The sequence below is a fragment of the Struthio camelus genome, chromosome W (assembly GCF_040807025.1).
Source record: "Struthio camelus isolate bStrCam1 chromosome W, bStrCam1.hap1, whole genome shotgun sequence".
NCBI classification, from domain to species: Eukaryota; Metazoa; Chordata; class Aves; order Struthioniformes; family Struthionidae; genus Struthio; species Struthio camelus.
In genome coordinates, this window is record NC_090981.1 from 41,217,614 (window position 1) to 41,239,102 (window position 21,489).

General features: G+C 35.2%; 1 protein-coding gene across 2 annotated transcripts in view; it reads left to right on the forward strand.

Annotated features, from left to right (window-relative positions):
* Positions 1 to 14,718, forward strand: part of LOC138064056 (transportin-1) — a 55,591-nt gene extending 40,873 nt beyond the window's left edge. For both annotated transcript variants that reach the window (XM_068924820.1, XM_068924821.1), the window contains 10 exons: positions 323 to 430; positions 641 to 799; positions 906 to 993; positions 2,051 to 2,149; positions 2,372 to 2,467; positions 5,444 to 5,519; positions 6,328 to 6,427; positions 7,943 to 8,017; positions 10,848 to 10,990; positions 12,590 to 14,718. In XM_068924820.1, the coding sequence (XP_068780921.1) occupies positions 323 to 430; positions 641 to 799; positions 906 to 993; positions 2,051 to 2,149; positions 2,372 to 2,467; positions 5,444 to 5,519; positions 6,328 to 6,427; positions 7,943 to 8,017; positions 10,848 to 10,955 (909 nt within the window). In that variant the 3' untranslated portion in view covers positions 10,956 to 10,990; positions 12,590 to 14,718. The remainder of the gene's footprint in view (positions 1 to 322; positions 431 to 640; positions 800 to 905; positions 994 to 2,050; positions 2,150 to 2,371; positions 2,468 to 5,443; positions 5,520 to 6,327; positions 6,428 to 7,942; positions 8,018 to 10,847; positions 10,991 to 12,589) is intronic.
* Positions 14,719 to 21,489: the final 6,771 nt, after the last annotated feature.

Consider the following 21,489-nt stretch of genomic DNA (forward strand, 5'->3'; position numbering starts at 1 on the left):
GTATAAATGTTGGCTGAGTATTGTAGTGGCTATCTTCATGTGCGCTTTGGCCACATCTAAGAAGATGCTACTTCTGAGAAATTTTCTCAACTGACATATTTAGGAGAGAGTCACAATTAGCTGACAGTTGACTTGGCTTAGCTAATAAGTCCTGATTTTCTACGTTGTGTTTATTTGATCAGCTATATATGACTGTACTTACAATGCTGACACTGCTAATGGCATCCTCCTGCCCCCCTCCCTACCCTCCCCCAGTAAAAGGTACTGGGGGCATGGGGAAAATCTGTGACTTTTTTTTATTATTATTATTTATGTATTCCAGTGCCTGTCGTCAGTTGCTACTGCCTTGCAGTCTGGCTTCCTTCCATACTGTGAACCTGTGTACCAGCGTTGTGTAAATCTGGTGCAGAAGACCCTTACACAAGCCATGGTATTTTTCTATTGCTATTCCTAGGATTTCAGAATATCTCCTTCAATCAATGTATTAAGTATGTAACATGATGGCTATGCAAAGGGATTTGTAGTAATAACTGTTGAACATCTAAATGAAGCTGCAGTCATGAAACTTTTATTTTTCTTTCATGCATACTCCTGAGAAAATCTAATACTCATTTTGAAAATGTGTCCTCGTTTGTTGCAGTTGCACAATGCTCAGCCAGACCAATATGAGGCTCCAGATAAAGACTTCATGATTGTGGCTCTTGATTTACTTAGTGGTTTAGCTGAAGGACTTGGAGGCAACATTGAACAGCTTGTGGCTCGCAGCAATATCCTGACACTAATGTACCAATGCATGCAGGTGAGATGAATAACCTGGTTAATCCCAGAATTTTCTTTCTTAAGAGAATCAAAACCCCTATTGGAGTTATCTTTTTCTTTTCTTTTTCTTTTCTTTTTTTGTTTAGGATAAAATGCCTGAGGTACGGCAGAGTTCTTTTGCATTGTTAGGTGATCTGACAAAGGCGTGTTTTCAGCATGTTAAGCCTTGCATCGGTATGTTTTTTTTTTATATATATATTAAACAATTGACTTGTTTTACAAATTGGTAAGAAGCTGACTTAGCCATTGTTAAACCAGCTTCTGTGGCTGGCCTTGTTATGGTGGTGTGAGTTTTCATTATTCTGTATCAGCAGAAGTATATAGTCTTGTCTACTCCTAGTGTGTGTTTAAAAATACGTATTTTTCCTTTTATAGACATTGCAGATATTCATTTTGTCACTTGATTTTTATAATGCAATGGGCTGCCTGTTTTGCTGGAATAAAGCAATACAGATGTGCTTGGACTTTAATTAGAACTGTTGCTTTTTTGATACGTTCTTCAGTTTGTAACGTCTACTGTTCTACTATAGTTTAGTGTTATACAATTACATATGTATTAAAATTAGAAAACTTAGAGGGAAAATTTCCCCTTCAATAGGGAAGTAGCATCCGTTACAGACTTCCAAAACGTTTGTTCTCCCCTCCCTCAAATACCCTAGAGACGCCCTCACCTTGCCAAATGGTTGTTTGGATAGGCTGGGAACTGAAAATTACTTATTTTGGCAAATATCATAAGATTATCTTTGTGGCTAATAATATTTTCTTAAAGTACATGTAATCAAGGAGGTGATTGCCTTCTGGGCTTTATTTTCAAGTGTAGCCGAATATGTGGCTCTCACGGTGCTTTAAGTGTTGTTCAGCTATCTTATAAAAACTAGAAATACTTGTATTTGATTTTTTTCTTCTTCTTTTGTGCCTGTCTTCCCCTCACTTCCAATCCCAAGAGATAGGGAGAAAAATTTCTGGGTTTACATAAAGGTAAAAGCCTTATTATAAAACTTTTAAAATCATAGTTCGAAAAGACTTCTATTGATCTGTTTAGATCCTAAAATCCAGGTTAATCTGCTGTGTAGCAGAAATATAGCTCTTGTTAATTCACGCATAACACTTTCCAAACATTTAAATAGGCTTACGTGGTTTTAAAAAAAAAAAAAAAAAAATTGTGACCTTACAGTTTTGGGGCGAGATAGTTGTATTGTGTGATGAGACTTTAAAATGTTGTTCTTTCTAGCTGATTTCATGCCAATTTTGGGGACCAACTTAAACCCTGAATTCATTTCTGTGTGCAACAATGCCACGTGGGCAATCGGAGAAATCTCCATCCAGATGGGTAAGATTATTTTTTTCCTTTGAGAGATTTTTCTTAAATGTTTTTATTTTTGGCATGTTTGGGGTTTTTTTATTTGTTTGTTTTTTTTTCCAGAGTGATGCTTTCACATTAAAATTTAATTTGAAATTCTTGTCCAGATATGAAGTTCAGTGTACTGGATCTATTTAGATCATGTATATTAATGGTCATTTTCTTCTGAATCTTTGTTTTTGGCTATTTTAGGTATAGAGATGCAGCCTTATATTCCAATGGTGTTGCACCAGCTTGTAGAAATAATTAACAGACCCAACACGCCAAAGACGTTGTTAGAGAACACAGGTACCCAAAAACTGAACCATTCATGGTGAAGGGCATTAGGCTGTGGGGTTTTTGTTGTTGTGGAGGGGTGGGGGCATTACAAAAATACATAGGCAAAACACACCAGAACTGGTTTTACTGCTATGTATCTGGCCTTTATAAACAAAAGTAATCTGTTTTGCAGAAGTTCTTACAAGTCTCAGTCTTGCAGCAAAGCATCTATCATATATCTAGATTCTTAAAATTGTTGCTTTCTCATCTTGTAACGTTTATTATATTTATTTATCGTTATTTAAAGTTTAAGTATTTTCTTCCTATTTTATTTGTTTATTCAATATGACAAATGTATGCAGTGACACTTTTAAGACTTAGTGGCCTTTCTTTACACTGATTTTTCATATATGCATGTACTTACATATAATGTGTACTGTATATATATGTCTAATGTTTGAAGCAAATGTAATTGGCATATAAAACAAAAAATTAACTCCTTTAATTTACCAAAAAAGACTAGATTTTTTTTTTTAAGATTAATTTGTAATGTCATGCATAAAATCTAGATCTGTGATGGCAATGTCACCACGATGTAACTAAAATCATGTACAATTTCTCTTATCTGATCACTTGATCACAAAATTCTGAAAACAACAGCATGCATATTTGTGTTCTGGCCTACAGCTTTGACTTTCAAATTGAGAGCAGTCCACAAATGTCTTATTAAATCCACATTTCTGAGGCTTGTTTCTTTTGCATTTTTAGAGGGCGTGTTCTGGTATGAAGAGCACCTTCCATACTATGGGAAAACTCTATTAATGATTTGACATGTTTTTGTTTTACTATTTTGTTAATTGGGACTCTTTTCATATTTTTTCTGTTTGATAACTAATTATCCTGTGAGAAAACAGTAGTTTTGTCATTATAACCTGATATGATTGAAAATGATACAAGTTCAATGCTACAGTTGCGTTTCTGAGCTAAGCATGAGATAAATTGGAGAGAGATTTTCAATGCATATTTTCCTCCAGTGTTTTGTGAACTTAAAAACTGCAGTTTCCTTACCCTCTTCCCTTTTTTTTTCCCCCCCATTTCCCCAATCAAGTATGGAAGGTGAACTTGAAGAACAGTTAGCTAGTTTGGCATATTATAGGTATTGCTTTTTAAAGAGATAATTTTGGAATAAATACCTCCTTATTATGAAGTAGACTATGGAATAGTATAGCTATATATATATATATATATATATATATATATATATTTCTTTTATTTATTTACACCCCTCCTTGTTTCCCTCCACTGATGGATGTGTAGTACCTATAGCTGACAGGCATCCAGCACTTAAATGCTTGCTTCCATCGCTATTAGAGAATTTTTGGAAGCATTCAAATACTGACATTTTGTTTATTCTCTTAATAGTTACTTTAAATGTGGGTGCATAACTGCGAATAAATGTTGTGTGGTGTACTTATAATGTTTGTTGTGGGATATTGTGCTGCATGCCACTGGTATGTGCTAGAATATTATTGTGTTCTACTTTAGCCTGTTATGTAAAGAGCTGTTAAGCTGCTTCTCTTTACGGAAACATGAGGTGACACTAGCTAAAATTACATAGAAAATGAGTATTTGCCAAAAATTTCAGCTTTGACAGAAACCACACCTCCTTTTACAGACTGTAGTTGTGAGGACTTAGGGATAAAACTTACAAGTGTATCTTCATTTGGAAGTAGCACTTCAAATGCAAGGAACAATTACTTATTATTAACATTACGCTTGAATTACGTACTTAAAAGCAATCTCACGGAAAAGGCAGTTTCACAAGTTAGATCTGCCGAAAACTTTGGATACTGAATACTGAAATTGAGTAGCGTCAGAGAAAAATAGTACAATACCAGTGTGCTGCAGCTTCTGTGGAATGAGTATGCTTCAAGCTGCTAGTATATCCTACACCAAACTTTTATTGGAGAAAGCATCATCTGCTTTATTGCATGTTTCATGAAACTGTTCACAAATGCCTGTTTAATTAGAGTGTTGCATAGTATGTCCCTTGAACGTAGGTTTCCTTTCTCTGCTTCATATAAATCTGCTGGATTTTAGTAGTATTCATGTATTTTGCTTCAAGTAATCCTGATACATTATTCCCCACCCTCTCCTTTTTCTAAAGATTAATCTTTTGTGAGTTGAGCAAACACCATTAAAACACATTTGTATGATGATATTTCCTTCTGTCTGTCCCTCCGAACAAAGGCCCAAACTATCTAGTCATCCAGAGAAGCAGTTTTGCTCTTCTTGTGTCCCAATGGCTTTGTATCAGAAGTCAGATTCTTCTGTGAACAATAGAAATATTGGGATTAACAAATTTATTTTATGCAATTAGTTACTGTGAGTTAGCAACCACTTTAAAATAAAAGCTCTGCAACTTTGTGAGGAAAATTAGTATTTAGTGCTTACTGAGAAGAGCATCATTTATTTAGTATTTTAGGTAGACCACAGTATATTCAATGTAAACATGTTTCTAAATGTAGATAGTTAGCAGACCAATGAAAATCTTGAAATCCAAATGTGTTTTAAAAAAAAAAAGTTTATAACACTTTAATATTATGACTGAAAATGCGTAACTCCTTTTTATCAAGAGTATCCAGAAGAGTACATTTGAATAAAAACTTAGAAGTGTATGGTGGATAAATTTAACGTCAGAGGGCAGAATAACTACTTATATCAAAAAACTTTTGGATTTAAAATTGTGTTTTTGGTGTTCTCTCATTTACTTCTTTAATTTTTCTTTTTACCCTGGAGAGTATACCATATATGTTGCTGCCTCTTATTTAGGGGGTGGTAATAAACAGCACTGGTGAAATCTTATGTTTATTATCATACACAGATTCTGTTGGTTTCTGTTTCTGAGTTATTTGTTGTTTTTTCTTTATTTTTTCTCCTTCCCCCTCATTTGCTCATGTCTTGGTTGGCGTTTGGTGGTGTATAACCGTGATTGCGTTACCTTAGCAATAACAATTGGTCGTCTTGGTTACGTTTGTCCTCAAGAGGTGGCCCCCATGCTACAGCAGTTTATAAGACCCTGGTGTGTATTATTCAATCTTTTTTTTTTTAATTCATTTTTCTTCACTCTCTTTCTTTCTTCTCTCTATCTCACTTTTAGATATATTTTCAGTTGGTTACAAAATCTCAGTCCTTAATCATTGCCAACCATGTGACTAATCTTGTCCTATCAGGTTTGTGAGTTTTTAGTAGCACCGTCATGTATTCTTTATGTTGTGGCTAACGACTAATTTATGCATGGGATAAGATTGTCACATGCTTGCTGTGTTAAAAAGCTTGACTATGAAAGAGCATTTTAAAATCCACCAGAATGATAATACAATGCATGCAAATACCGTAAAAGTTTAAACCGTGCATTACTTTACTTAAAATTCAGTCTGAGGCTTGAATTGCTGTAAGGAATATATGTTTATAGACTTGTTATGTATAAAATAGTTTGCTTGCTGCTGTAAAAGTTAAATAACTGTTCTGTAAGTGGTATCTGACATAATTCATACTGTGGTAGTAGTATATGTTCTGCTTCTAATAATGATAATTTCTATAAATATTTCAGATATATATTTCTTTTGTATTTAATGGAATGCAGGTCACACATTGTAACTGTATTTAGTACAACAGGAGAACAAGATTCTACAGATCATGCCTAATGTAAATATGTTAGTAAATACAGTACAGTGACAAGTATTTTTCTATCTTCTAAGCATTTAGAATAGTGTTTCAGATCATCTTATCAGTGTGACCTATTCCATCAAATACTGTCATTTAGTTCTGACTTAGCTGATTCTATTACTTTGTCATTCAATTAACAGCTTTGCTTTCCACCTTACTAGGTGCACTTCTCTGCGAAACATAAGGGACAATGAGGAGAAGGATTCAGCCTTCCGGGGGATATGTACCATGATATCGGTCAACCCCAGTGGAGTAGTCCAAGTAAGATACTTGCATAAATCCTGATTGTTTTTTCCTTTCTTCATGTGAAATTTAGTGAAAGCTGTAAATGGAGTATTAAAAAACTTACCTTGATGTTCATGCCCTGTGATACATGATCTGGCTTTATTTTTGAGGTCAAGGAGACCAGAGTGTTTATATTGCTAATGATACATACCACGATACCTCAGGATTTCTGTTTCGGTAATTATCATCTGTGGAAAGGAAAGGAGTAGAAGAGTAGTCATACATTCAATTTGTGTATCTTTCGTCTAAAAGAAAAGTGTAAATAATGAGTTTTGATTAAAATAACTGCTTTTTGAGATTTCTGTTAGTTTCTTTTTTGTGGTCAAGAGCAGTAAGGAAAACACAACGCAAAATTTTATGTATTAAATGCTACTTTGCAGATACAATCTAGGCTTTAAAAAAAAAAAAAAAAAAAAACAGAACAAAAAAAACCCCAGCCTTTGAATTCTTAAAACTTGGATGGGGAAGACTGGACCTTGGACACACTGCTTAAAAGAGTCAATGGGACAAGGAAGATGCATCTCTTTTGAAATAAATATTCCATGTCTGGAATAGAATATGACTTGCTCTTTAGTCTCCACAACTCCAAAGTAAAGCCATACCAACATAATATGTTATAAGTGAAAAAAAGAAGATAGATTTTTCTTAGAAGTCATGAGGCATACAGAGAATATGATGCAAGTTGCTAATTGTCTTAAACACACAGGTCTTAACCTCCTTCCCCTGCTTGGAATCGTTCTCCCTGAAACACATGAGTTGAGCCTCTTCTTGTTCTGAAATTTTTCAGTTGATTTTACAAATGCCTAATTCTGTGCTTAGCATTACCCTCTTCTACTATCCGCTTGTTCTCTTGCACAACTTTAGGGGGAGTGGGAAGAGGAACTTAAGGGCTTTTTCATTATGCCACCTCTTCTTCCCTATAGTTGTCCGCAGTTCTGATCCAAAAATATGTTATTGTCAACTTCATGGTTAAAGACTTGTTTAACAGTGTAGTAGGAGGTAATGCATAACAGCAGATGAACTGAGTGAAGAATGTGGAGGTGCCTTGGCTTGTGAACCTGAGTGTTAAACATTATATGTCCCAGAAACTTCTGGCTCTCCTTGAAGAAATACAACAGCCCTTTTCTAACCGCAAATATATGAGAGAGAGTTGCTAATATAGGTTTGAGTTTGCTGCTTGTTAGAAGATGATGGGTTCTTCAACTTGGTCGGTGTATTAAGAATTAGGCAAGCGTGTTGTGGGAGAGGAGAGGTTTTTTTGTAACTTGTTTTATTTAATCAAAAACTTAAAACACTCGGCTAGTCCTATTTCTTACACCTATGCGTACAATAATTTACCATCGTTACCTGAACTGACTGGAAAGTAAATAAAACAAAAGCAGTTGTCAGTTGGGATCAAAAACCCTGTGTAGTTCATAGAAAGAACGTCAAGCATTGCTTTCAGACCTATATACTGAGGTTTCTAACCTATGTGATTGTTTAATCTTACAGGACTTTATTTTTTTTTGTGATGCTGTTGCATCGTGGATTAGCCCAAAAGATGATCTTCGAGACATGTTCTGTAAGGTAATGTTTCTAGATTGACAGTGTATCTTAACTGTGGTTCTTCTGGATCCTCTGTTTTTCTTGCTTTCCACTGCTACCACTTACTGTGTTTGTGTTTATGGAGGCTTCTTTGCGAAGTCTTAAACTTTGAGATAAAACAACATAAAAATCTAAAGTTGTTTTTACCTTTTCATTTTGTTATGTGCACTGAGGTTATTCCAAACTTCTTTTTAACAATATTGGAAAGCATGGGATCTTATTTGAAAAGGTAATTGCCCTCTCAAGGAACGTTTTCATAATGCCCAGCCTTTGACTTTTTGACTGCATTTGAAAGAGCTGGTTTTTCTTTTACCGCATAAAAGACACTTAAAAACGAAATTTTTTTTGGAAAATGAGATCTATCTGTAGGTGTGTGTTGCGTGTGTGTGCGTGTTCATGTTTGGGTTTTGTTTGTTTGGGTTTTTATTTTTTATTTTTTTTGCCACAAAAATAACTATTTTGGGAAAAGAACTAGAAAGCTGTGACTGAAAAATATTTAGTGCTGTCCTGACCTGTTTTTATCTTGCTTCTGCTGAAAAATAAAGTTTTGGAATTGCTTAATCCTCCATAGAATCTCTCTCAGATCAGTATTGAACAGAGCAAGGCTTAAAGAAAAATGATATCCAAGACCAAGAATAAGTTTCTAGACAAACTGTCAATAGAGTTTAGACAAAAGATCAGTTTGCCTGTGTAAAAACAAATAAGCAAAACCAACCTCCCAGAAACTGATATATTGTGACTTTGTGTTAGTCTTGAGTTTGAAATAATAAAAACTTAACAAAAATTCTCAGTTCTGTGGATGGATGCTACTGCTCTTCAGTAGTACAGCTCCCCTTGTATGTTGTAAAATAGAATCTGTTTTTGAGGTATATATGTCAAAAGTTAATAATAGTCCTCTTATAGCTGAAACAGACTATATTTCTAATTACTTACTGGGGTCATGGGTCAGTATTGCCTTTTCAAACGATGCTGAGTGTGAAGATACGAATAGAAGCTAGACTTTTTGAATGCTGTGCTGAGGAGCAAAGACAGAAATCTCACCGTCATAAGTAGGAGACAGTTACCTGGGATGCTTCTAAGTAACATCAAGTCTGGGAAATGCACAGCTCTGAGTGTTCAAGTATCAGTAGAAGAAAACAACAAAAACTTGCAGTCATAAAGTCCAGGACATTCTCTGTATTGATTGCCCCAAGCAATTTGAGTGCATGTTTCTGCACTGGTCCTTCAACATAAGAGAAAAGAAGCATTCAGATTCTTTCCAAGATAGCCATGTGGGATGTATTCAAACTAAACACAGGAGGCTTTGGTCACCTGGCATTAAGAGACATTTGCTTTGGACAGTATATTTGTTTGCACTTGATTTTGTTTTACTGAGCAAGAAAGGAGCTGGACTTTTCTTCAAGTGCTGGCATGCCAGTTGCGTAGAAGACTTAATCACTTGAGTGGGTCCTGATGCCATCTGAATACATGATTATTGTATTCCACTTACAGTTTTTTTCAAGCCCTTCCGACAGCAATATGCATTTTAGGGAGAAGGGAACAACAACTTTTTTGGAGTCCTTGAAATCTTTCTCTTGCTAGTAGATGGTCCAGTGTTTCTTTTATTTGGGAGCTAAAGCTGAGAGAGAGAAAACCCTTCTGTTGCTGGTGTTAAGATCTGGCACATACCATAGGGTTTTTTTAATCACCCTTTATAAAAGCAAGCTATCTTAAGACCACAGCTGAAACTCACCTGTTACAACTGTACAGAAAGATGATTAAAATGGTATGGTGCTCCTGGGTATGAGTGTTTGTGGGTTTTGTTAACTTCTAGGTAGCTGGAGGGGCAGGTGGGGCTGCCTGTGGTTAACAGGTGACCCTGCCGTGTCATTATTTCCTCTTTAAAAGCAGTTGTGCTCAAGAATATTGTGCTGAGGGTGAACTAGGTACTGTAAGCTTTAACTCTGACGTTACCTCATCCTCTTGGAGGAGGCTTTTGTGACAGGCTGTTCCTCAACTCAGTATCCTGGAGTTTAAAAAAGAAAACACAAAACTTAGGCCTCTGTATATTATTTTGTATGAAGAGGAGGCATGTAATCTGCTCTTGTTCTTTCTTATGTTTGCCTTCTAAACAGCTTTTTCAGAGTAAAAAATAATGCCTTTTTGATAGTTTCCTTTAACTTTGGTAGTTTTCAGGCAATTTGTTACATTGGAGGGTTCAGAATGAAACCTGCAGTGTGTGTGTGGTTGGTCAGGTGGTGGTGGGGGGGGGGGGGAGGGGGGCTTTTTTTTTTTTTTTTTTAATACTGGCTTTTGACTACTATGGGTCCCTCTTCTTTCAGTGTATAGAAGACTTTTAACTTCCTTTTTAGTGACAGTTTGAGTACATGCTCCTTGGAAAAAAATCCAACTACCCATAGGATGTTTTTGTATTTGTGACAGTATGAATGCCTGTCGTTTCTAGCAAATGCTGCCTGTGGTTCTGCCTTTACTTTCCTTCCTGAACATACCCTTCCTGAGCTTTAAAAAAGAAATGTAGATAGAATAATCTTAACATATAAACTGTGTGAGTTGACAGAACGTTTAGCATTCTTAAATAGCCTAACTACAGACTGTAAGTGACCATTATCTAATAAAAATGTTTTTTTGTTTGACTAGCTATATTCTAGATGCTCTCATGCTTAACGCAGGTGAATTTTTCTCTTAAATAAGGCTTTACTAAATTTCCTTTGTTTCTTAGTACTGTTTAAGTGTTAAATTGGAGAGCTTAAGTGGACAGGTGTACAATCCAGCAATTAGTGATTGTCTTGACTTCCCACCACCTCATTTATAGATTCTTCATGGATTTAAAAATCAAGTTGGGGATGAAAACTGGAGACGTTTCTCTGACCAGTTTCCTCTTCCCTTAAAAGAGCGCCTTGCAGCTTACTATGGAGTTTAACCTCATGCACTGTAGCTGCAGTCCCATAATTAGAGGTAAGCACACAAATCATCTTTACTAAACTGAGTTGTAAAACAGACTTCCTCCCTATTTGCATTATATGAAACATGATTAATTAATTATTGACTGAGTTAATTTTTTTCCCAATACACTGGATCAGGTATTTTTTCTTCCTATAAGAAAAAGAAAAAGATGAGTGGTGGTAGCTGTAGCAATAGTAGTTGTCTGACCATGTGGGGTGTTTTTGTGTGTGCTTGTTTTTGAGAGCCTGGGAGAACTATATGCACAGCGCCATATAAAGATACAGCTGGAAGTATAGTTGTAGCAAAGGGCCTATTTGGGCTTAGTAAACAGAGTGATTAATATGATCATCAAACCATCATATTAAAGACACGGGATTCTGAAAGACAAGTGCTCATGTTGTGTTGTATGACTGGTAGGTGGTAGATGTGGTCTATGTAGGAATACTTCTCTGGGCTAGAGAAAGCAAGTTTGTTAAGATGCTTTGGCCGTGAGAAGTTCAGTATGTTCCTAGCCAGATACTAGGGGTAATCTTTGCGCTGAATAAAGAATACTTTGATAATCCTTAATTTTACTGACTCTAGAGCCTGATGTTTTGGGGAGGTGGTTGAGTTTATCATTGCAATGTCCCACTTTATGCAACAATTTGGAACTTTTATAGTTGTGTCATGGAGAATGACAGCTTCAACTTCAGCAAAGAATGGTGGTTGTGCATTCTAGAATAATACATTATACCTTCTTGCTTTTATGATGTCCCTACATCCTGCATGAAGAAGTCCCATGTATAAAGTAGTATTGTCTTTGATAATAATACTAAAGATAAGGGTGGGTTAAGTTTATTCATTCAGTCTTTATTAATTTTATATTTGCTCTAGAAATTTTGTACTGGAATTACAGGAGTGAATCATGCAATGCTGTTTTATTGTTGAATGGACAACTATTTACAAGTCAGTCTGAAATTATATATAGAGTCAGTGATATAAAATATCCTGTTTGAATTATATGTTCAATCTGAACAACAGATATAAAAAATAAACTTACTTCAAACATTTACGTATTTATGAATGAAGATGTTTTAGTTCTGAAATAAGGGGTTTTGGAGGATGTTTCTTTTTCCTGCTGATGAGGAGGAACCTCATCACTGTCCAGTTTGTATTGAGGGGGCACTATCACTATCTTGTTTAATCACCCTAAAAGTGAAATTGTTAGGTCAGAAAAACATAAATATAGTAGTCTGTTCTTGATATTTTAACCACCTCACAATTTTGGACAAAAAGGGTTAGAATACAGAGGTCTTGTTAAAAAAACATAGGACTGCTTTTGTCTCTAAATCTAAGCCTAGCCACAACAGTGAAATTGTCAGTGTAGCTTTAAAGCATGCATCATTGTTTCAGGAGTAATAATCTTACTTTGTATAAATGTGATTGATTTTTTTTAACAAATTTGAAAGGGCAAATCTGGGCACAAATTTATTTTTAACTTGAAGGTTGGCACCTACTGCTTAAGCAAAGAGCTTTTCTGTGTTTGGGTTTTGTTTTTTTTTTTAATGTACAGCTCTGTTGTTTAAGTTTCAAAGTAAGGTTTAACTATACCTTTATCTTTTCCTTTTACAGGTCCTTCAGTCTGGGAGACTATGAAGGAGCCTCTGCACCCAGGGAAAATGTTACCCTTTACTGGGGGGAAGGGTAAACCAGTAGGGTACAGTACAATCCCAACCCTACTGGGAGGGGCGGGAGGGAGGTGTTGCCGTCACTGTATTAAGTCGATGTTGGGAAATGTTTTAACATCTGGAGCCTTTGTGGGTGGAAATCTGTCTCCTATTACAACTCTGCACTGGATGTGAAGAAGCAAAAAAAAAAAAAAAAAAAAAAAATCTATTCACAAAACAGCACATTCTGGAATATTGTGGGGAATTGTACCAAAATAAGAACCATATAATTGAACCATAGGGATACGTAAAGAGGAAAACTATTTTGCGCACAATAAAGGAAACCTAAGAATGGGGGTCACAAACAGTAAAAGGCTTTCTTTTTTTTCTTTTTTTTTTTAAGTAAGGGTTTTCTACATTGTTTCATCCTGCTTGATGGGATTCCTAGGTATTTGCATGTTAATGAAGAACTACACAAATGAAGTTAGTACAGTTAAAATGCAGCTTGTGTCTGTATTAGGAGCAGGCACTTGCAGTGTACAATACGGAAACCCCATCATAAATTAATAAAGGTTACCTTTGACAAAATGAAGAAACCTGCAAGCTGCCAAATGAGTCACTCCTTTTGTTTTTGGGGTAAGGGGAGGGACACTTCAAAGGAAAGATTGACATCTTAATTTTTACATTTAAAAAATTTAAAGTAGTGGATATGATTTGATTATTGTACTTCATTAGATTTAATTTCTAGAGTAAGGCATTATTCTTAACGTGCAGTTTAAGGTTCAGGCATGCATTCTGGCTCATAGTGATCAGAAGTAATTTAAATTAGTGGGGAAGTAGCATGCTTGCATCACATAGAGTGAAATTGGTATACATTTACCTATGTTGCGCCAGTTTTGTGTTGCAGTTTACCAATTCAATATAGCCCTGCATTTAAATTTCCTTTTCTAAGATTCTGTGGATTTTATTTTTATTAAGGATATAGATATAAAGTACTGTAGTTTACAATTAGGCCTTGAAATACCTTTTAGGATCTGTTAAGAATAAGATTGATATTGTATTGTGTGTAACCTGCACAATGTGGAAAGCTGATATAGCTGTGCAAAATATTTGCCTCTGTGCTGTCAGTGTGATGTGCTTTCTGCATGGTTATATACTAGTGATTTTATCAGAACCTCTAAAAATGAGTTACATGGTAAGACCTGTTAAAGGCTGCATAAATGTTAGTTGGCACGTAAGACAATTGTAGAAGTTGATGACATGATTGCTATATTTGTGTTTATTCCCACTCAACATATTACCTTCTATGCTTTCTTTTTGTTCAAAGCATGATCTTAAAGAGATGTTTAAGTTAATGGATGTAATGCAGGGTATCTACACTGTATTGGCGCATGTTGGTGGCCCTTTGTGATGTAGTTAAATGCACAAGGGTGCAAGTTTAAAGCTACGGAGTGAAAGTTGGTTTGGATCCTCTTCATTTCATTTGTTTAGCTTTCTGTTGTGTTTTTTTTTCTCTACTTACATGTATTCCTGTGAATAAATCCTTGTTAAGTTAACCCTTTACTTTTCCTTCCATGTGTATTTTCTTATGTACTGTGAATGTGAAATCCTAACTGGTACACTTGATCTTGTGTCCATCTGAAAGTGGCAAGTCTTTATTAATTTAGATTGCCTAAAGAGTATCCCATGATGATAAAGGAAAATGGAGAGATTTTTAACTCTGCTGGTCAGAGGTGAAGCCACAGCTTTCCATTTTTCAAGTGCTGCATAATTAATCTGCAAAACAAAATTAAGCCATAACAGCCTTTTTATAGTTTTAGTTTCTCACCTTTGCATTGCAGAATGGATACTGGATAACAGTTTTTTTGTTTGTTTTTATTTTTTTGTTTGTTTTTTAAGAACTTACTCTTCTTTGCATGGTTCTCTTCTTTGAGTGAATGATTTAGCCTTTGCACTGAAGTTTGAGCTGTGTGAGTGTGAATTTATAAACGCTGTTTAAAGAGTTTTAGTTTTTTTATGCATGATAGCATGCACATGTTTTACATATTTCCCCCACAACGACCACCTTTTTTTTGGCTTTGCAAATTTGAATGACTATGCCTGAAAATAGTTTGGACATGTACTGTCTGAAGTACATTCAGTAATGGTAGTACATAGTATTTATTCAATTTGGCCAAAATTGCATGTGATAACTTGCTCTCAAATTACATTGCTTTGGTAGCAAATAGAAAATTCCTTCTTAACTAATGATTCTGAAATAAACAACAGTTTTAGTCACTAAAACCACTTTAAACCCAAATTTTGCAAGAAAAAAACCTTCAAAATTTAGCAAGGTAGGATATTGTCTTAGTCCTGAATTACTATTAATTTTGAGTTTGTTTAAGCATTAAGGAAGAGTTTCAGAAAGAAGTGACATTAAACATTCATAAAATGGAAAGCCTCTACTTAAATAATACTGTAGCATCACAGCTAGAATCTGAGTTTAAACTCTTAAAAGTTTCAGAAAGTCCCTTTAACCAAAAAAAAAAAAAAAAAAACCACTCCACCTCATCTCAGATTAGCTTATGATGCCACTTTTGTACGTACATATATTTAATAGGTATTTGTACAGATGTGAACTGATCTGGTATAACAGCAAGGAAAGTGATTGAGGCAGAAATAAACAGTACTGACAGAATAATCTTTTATATCAGTAAGTTCTCTCATGGTATATTTTAAAGCTAATAAACCGTATTCTTAATGCATAAAATAGTGCAGAGATTTGCAGAAGCCATTTAGGGTATAACATGAGGTAAGAAAAGTTCTGAATCAGCATTAACAGTTATGATTCAAATTATTGCATCATGGGATATATAAAAAGCATCTTAATTCTTGTGGTGTAGTCTTGACAGTTCTTGAATGTTGACTGAATGTTTATACTGGTAGAATTGTGAGTTTGTCTTTGTTACATTCCAGTGTTTCTGCCTCTTGGCATGCTAAAAGCACGGCTTACTTCATTTGCTCCTTACACACTGAATAAAGTGCTGTTAGTGTGCTAAACTACAGAAATAGCCGCTGCTAAGTAATGGTGTAGATTTTCTACTTGAATATTTTTGTTGTAGGAACCTCAGGAGGTCAGTGTTTACTGTTTTTTATATATGCCTTTTTTCCTGTTTTGAGTTTCCCTTTTTGAAGGATTCTGAGAGTGAACAAAAGCTGCTGATCAACCTAAGTTGGTAACAGAAAGTGTATTTAAAATCCTTATAAATGCATCTTTTTGGCAGTTCTAAATTGCAGTTAAATTAGTCTTAATGACGTTCAATACTACAGTTTCTTTCATTACACATTCAGGAAACAGCTCTTTTCATTTAGGAAAAAAAAAAGTTAGAGTAGTTCATTAGTTTAACCAGTGCAAGCAAAAATAATAAATTTTGTAAGTTTTTCCGAAGCTTGATTATTTTCTAAATCAGTGAATGTGTATATATTAAAATTGTAATAAGCTAATTCTTATGCTTTAGTTTGCTACTTAAGGGTTGTACTCAAGAGATCACTTTTAGAAGAATGGGTTTAAAATTTATAAACATTATGATTTTTAGAAGTTACGAAGTAGCATGAATTTTGTAACTAACAATGATACTCACTGTGATTTTTTTTTTTTTTTGGTTAGGACTTTTATGTTAGCATCAATCATAGCTACTTAAACGGCATATATTGTATAATAGTAAAATGTATATTTTAAAACTTCAAGTGGCTTTCCTCAAGCGAAACTCATTGCTACTTAGATTTAAAAAAAAAAAAAATTCAAATACTAGCTTTATCTCAGGTGAATACTCTTGTACCCTTTTTGTTCAGAACACATGCTTATAAAAATGTGTCTTAATTATATCAGTTTATGTATTTCATATTAGGCAGCTTCTTTGTCTTAAACTTACTCTAAATTAACCTTCTACTGTGGGACGATAATGACTTTTGCTTCACCTATTTTATTCATATTGAATGTATTAATAGTTACAGGTGCAAAATCATTCTTCCCTTGAGGAGAATGCATCCATATTCAAAAATAACTGAAATACTTTTAAAAAATGCTTTAAATGCAGCATTGCATTGAAAAATCTTTTGCTTCAGATTTTATCAAGGAAAGGAGTTGCAACTTAACACTAATTGCTTCAATACTGTTTCTTTCATGAGGGTGATAGATGCATGAAACTTCTATGTAGGGTCTAAAGAGTAACTTTTTATCTTAGATGAAGGTTAAACTCTACAGTGAAATGACTGCTGTAACTTACAAAACAACTTGCAGTTATCTCAGATAGACAGTGATACAGTTTGCATACATATTTGTTATATTGCGTGAGTATATCCGGTAACCTCATTTTGAGTAAGTAAAGCTTGATCAGTAGCTGTATATTTCACTCACCTATGCATTCTCCAGGATGACTTGCATCCATCAGTCTCCTAGGTATTCTTCTTCAATAGAAACCTTTTTTGTCTGCCACTGATGCTTGCTCTTTGCACTTAACTGTTGGAGCAAGCCAGTTTTAGATTATTTTAAATGGGAAACTCTGAGGTAAGTACTCTTTTTGCTTGCCTTACAGAGTATGTATTCTGCTAAAATAATAAGGATACTTACTTGCTTGAATGTATTTATGTGAGGGAAGTTAAGATGACTCTAAAAGATGAATTCCTGTGTGGTGTTACAGTATACTACTTAAATAAGCCAAATCCACATCTCAATTCAGCGCTTATAGTATAGTATCATTTTCCTATAAGCTAGTTCTATTGTGCTACTTTCACCTTAGGTATCTATTTGCTTTGGGTGAGCAACAAAACTGAGAAGGCCTGGGTGATTTATGTTGGGACACTGATTGGGGAAAAAAGATTGGTGTAACCAGGTTTATTCGGCTGTTGAATTCTCCAATATAATGCTATCTTTTTTTCATGGGAAGAAATAGGTAGATTTGTTGTACATAAACAGTTCCAAAATTTTAAATTGGATGCAGTATATAGAATAGTTTAAAATGAGAAATGACTGAATCTTTCTGCTGACAACTTAGGTTGTATGAGTTTTGCTTGAAAGCTTTAAATCTGATGTTTCTGTATCTGCCACAATGTTGGAATGTTTCCTTCAGACATATCCTCCTGCAACCTCTCAAACTGTACTAAATTGAGTGATATTTCTTGAAGTCTGCCTATGTGCTAACAGAACTTCATTTTAAATAGAATATGGTTTTAATTTTTGATAAGCTGCTGAATTTTAAAGAGTTTTTGGGGCCACCAAATATTTTGGATCATGCAGAGAATATATATTGTACTGTAGTAATTTTGTATTTACATTTGTATGATGTGACATAATAGATGTGAATGTTAATCACTGCTTGACTATGTTAATAAAGTTGTTTAAATATAGATGTTGCACTCCAGTTTTTAATGAAAGATGAAAGCTTCATGTTCAGTTTATCTGTTTTGCCTCACTCAGTAGTGCACTCTTCTGGTTCATATGTGTAAGTTCTGGAGCCTGCTTAGAATTTTTAAATAAGGAGAATTTTCGTTTTACCTGAAAGAAAATGATCTTTGGATAAGTTGATGTTAATTCAGTTTAGATGCTTTGTGCTACTTGGGAGCATTTACAGATATATGTAGACATAAGAGCTTTATCTGAATTGAAATTAACGCCTGTGCGTGATACTGGTACTTTTTTTGCTTTATTACTAAGAAATGGTATATTGACTGTAATTTTGTTTGAAACAGCTGACGCTTGCCGAGTGTGACCAAATTTGGGGGGGAGGGGGAATCATCCTCAGTACTTGTGTTATCAATACTCTGAACAAAAACAGGAGTAAGTTAAAAATAAAGGAAATGTATTCAAGGCTCTGAACCAAATCTTGCAGTGTTCTTAATCTAATTTATGTAGCTTTTATAGAACTGTGCTAATACGAGCTATTTAAAGAAGTATTGTTGCGCTTGCATAACTTGCTGCTGTGGGGTTCTGCGACACGAAAGCAATGGTCGCTCGCTGGGCAGTATCCCCATAGCTGATCTGAACGTTCTGTGTTCACGCTCAGGATCCGACCGTTGGTCAGTTACATCCAGACAGTTACATATGGCCGGTCAAGATTGCTTGTGTAGTGGAGCCATTAAATTTAGCAACATGCATCATCATGCATTGGTATGATTGCTAGGTAAACTTCATAAAATGTATAGTAGAAATTAATTGCTGCATATTCACCTGAATGTCTGCTTAAATAACTTAGACTTCTGGCTCTACAAAAAGGAGTAAGCCCTGGAATAAGTGTTAACAATAGGGTGGATGTGTAGGGATCAGGCTGATTAGAGAGATCAGCTCCTGTTGACTGCAAGACATGAGTGCCCCTGTGACTGGGTGTGTGTGCGGTGGTGGTGGTTTTGATTTTGGTTTTATTCAGATAACCCCGCAACAGGGGGGCATAGGCAGGAGCAAGACCTGTGATGGAGCATACTACTGTCAGTAGGAGACTTGTAGAGAATATCTGACTCTATAGTCTCAGAACCTGATCTTTGAGTCTGGAGTTAATTACTGCATGTATGTACAAACAAGAGATGAGTAGAGTAAGGACTATCATCTTAAATAAGGGGAATGAATTTTATTACTAAGCTTGAGGTCAGATTGCAGCAGTGTAAAGGATTGTCCTTACTTTCAACATATGTCATGCTGTTCCTTTAAAAAAAAAAAAAAAAAGTCATCTGATTTAAAGATATGCACTCAGTTGAGAATTAAAGTATTTCAATAGGAATATTGTGTGCATGAAAAACAGTTCTTAAGTATGTTAAATTTTCAGGGAATTGATGTTAGCTTTTGTTAACACAGAATGGCTCATATTGAAACTAATGAAACTTTATTAAATGTAAAGAGCATTTGTTTCAGAGGTATTAGCTCATATTTTATATACAATGAGCAATATATACTAATGGAAGTGTCCAAAAAGACAGCCAAATATTGAGTACTAGCAAACTTAAAATCAAATTTTTCCCCACATGAGTCCACTTACAAGAAATACCAAGATGCAATTACACTGCACATTTACTCAGGCATGTATGTGTAAGTGGTAGCATATAAGGAATTTGTTCTTAAATAATAGGGTGTTTGTGTGTGTGTGTGTGTGATATCAATTTTTTTAGGCAGATTTTCATTTGAATCACAGAAGTGAAAACTGAGGTATCATTCTATTTTTGTACTGTCAGGTATAAATCATTTTTGTCAAATCTTTATTTAAAATATGGAAATAAAAAGGGGCAAAGTGTTTTGCTGGTGGTTGTCTTACTTGTATTCTCTGTCACCCTTTGGTGAAATGGATGGCCATAGTTTCACAACTGAACATACAGGGGAACTGTGTGTACAATATCCAGATTAATTTGGATGCCGAACTACTGCAGTATTACTATCACTGGAGCAATTTTTTTTTATTACTACTTCCCCCTCTCCCCCAGCATTTAATGCAAATACCAACTAGAACTTCCTTTTTCTGATTCATGAAGGTGCTGTACCCACTGAGGAACAATGTAATCTGCCAGTTGTCTTACCTTGAAATGAGTGTCAAGGAACGCCCTATGTGTATAACATACTTAGCAGTTTTCTCGAGCTCTCTCTTGGATTTACACTCATGTTGACTTGTTTGGGGGATTCTACAGCTTGCAGCTACAGGAGAGCTCTTTTGACTGTGGTGTGGAAAGTACTGCTTTAAAACTGAAGTGTTCCATAGTTTAAAAACTCAAAACATAGTGAAATGACACAATAAAGAACTGAACAATTGAGCAGCTTATTTAAAGGAAAAAAGAAAAAAAAAGAACCGTTACAACTGAATTCGGAGGTGGTATTTTTCTTCTCAGAATTGCATCTTGACACAAGCAGTGTTTCGTTGCCTCTCTTTAAATGGATCATATCTCAAAAGAAAATGTCAATCATCTTGCCTGTTTTTCTCTAAAGCACACTGATGGTCATTTTGTTGCATATTCATTTTTTCATTCTGAAATGTGCTCATTCAAATAAGCATTTTGGAGCCATGTGCAAAATAATCCCAGGCCTGCACAAACATGCATCTTTTCTTTTTAGTGTTGGAAATAATTTTGGAAGAACAGATGAATCTCATGACAGAGTAAGAATGTAAGTGGCCGTTTTCTCTTAATTCTTTACGTACTTTAGCATAGGAAAGAGCAAGATAAGTGAGATCTCACATTTCCTCCAGTAATCTGTAGGAACATGTAGCTAATTTAGTTTAGCTTATCCCACTCCTCCTTATCGAAGGCATTACACACCAAAACTGTTGTCTGTCTTGGACCAAAACCAGGTGGAGGGTAACTGGAAACTTGGACCCAGGTCTGGCTTGTGGCAAACGCTCACTCAGCTGCACAACTTTCTTGGGTCATAGAATGACTGTATTTAAAAAGGGGTTGTGGAGAATTGAAGGGAGAGAAGCAAATAACTGCCTACTGGAACAATTCAGAGCTTTCTTTAATTAAAGAATGTAGATTTCTCGACTGCTTTTATTCCTAAAAAGTTGGGAATAATGATCATCTAACTTCAAGGTGGCAGAAATAACAGCATGTTACTTAGTGTGTCTAGAGAGAGGAAGCCCTCCAAATCATTGCAAGTATCTGCTCATCTTCATCAGCACTTAGTCTTGTAAGATTTTTATCAAGATGATAAGGACACATCAAGTTCGCATCTTTCTTCTAACTCTTCAGGTTAGAAGTTTGTCTTCAACTGCTCTCAGTGCTGACACAATAAGCCAGGGTATGTGTATCTGTAGATGTTATGATGAAGGAAAGGTCAGAATTATTTTTACACAGTGCGACTTCCTCCCAATTGCAGCCCACTCGCTACCTATCCTGTCCATCCTGTTGCTTAGACTT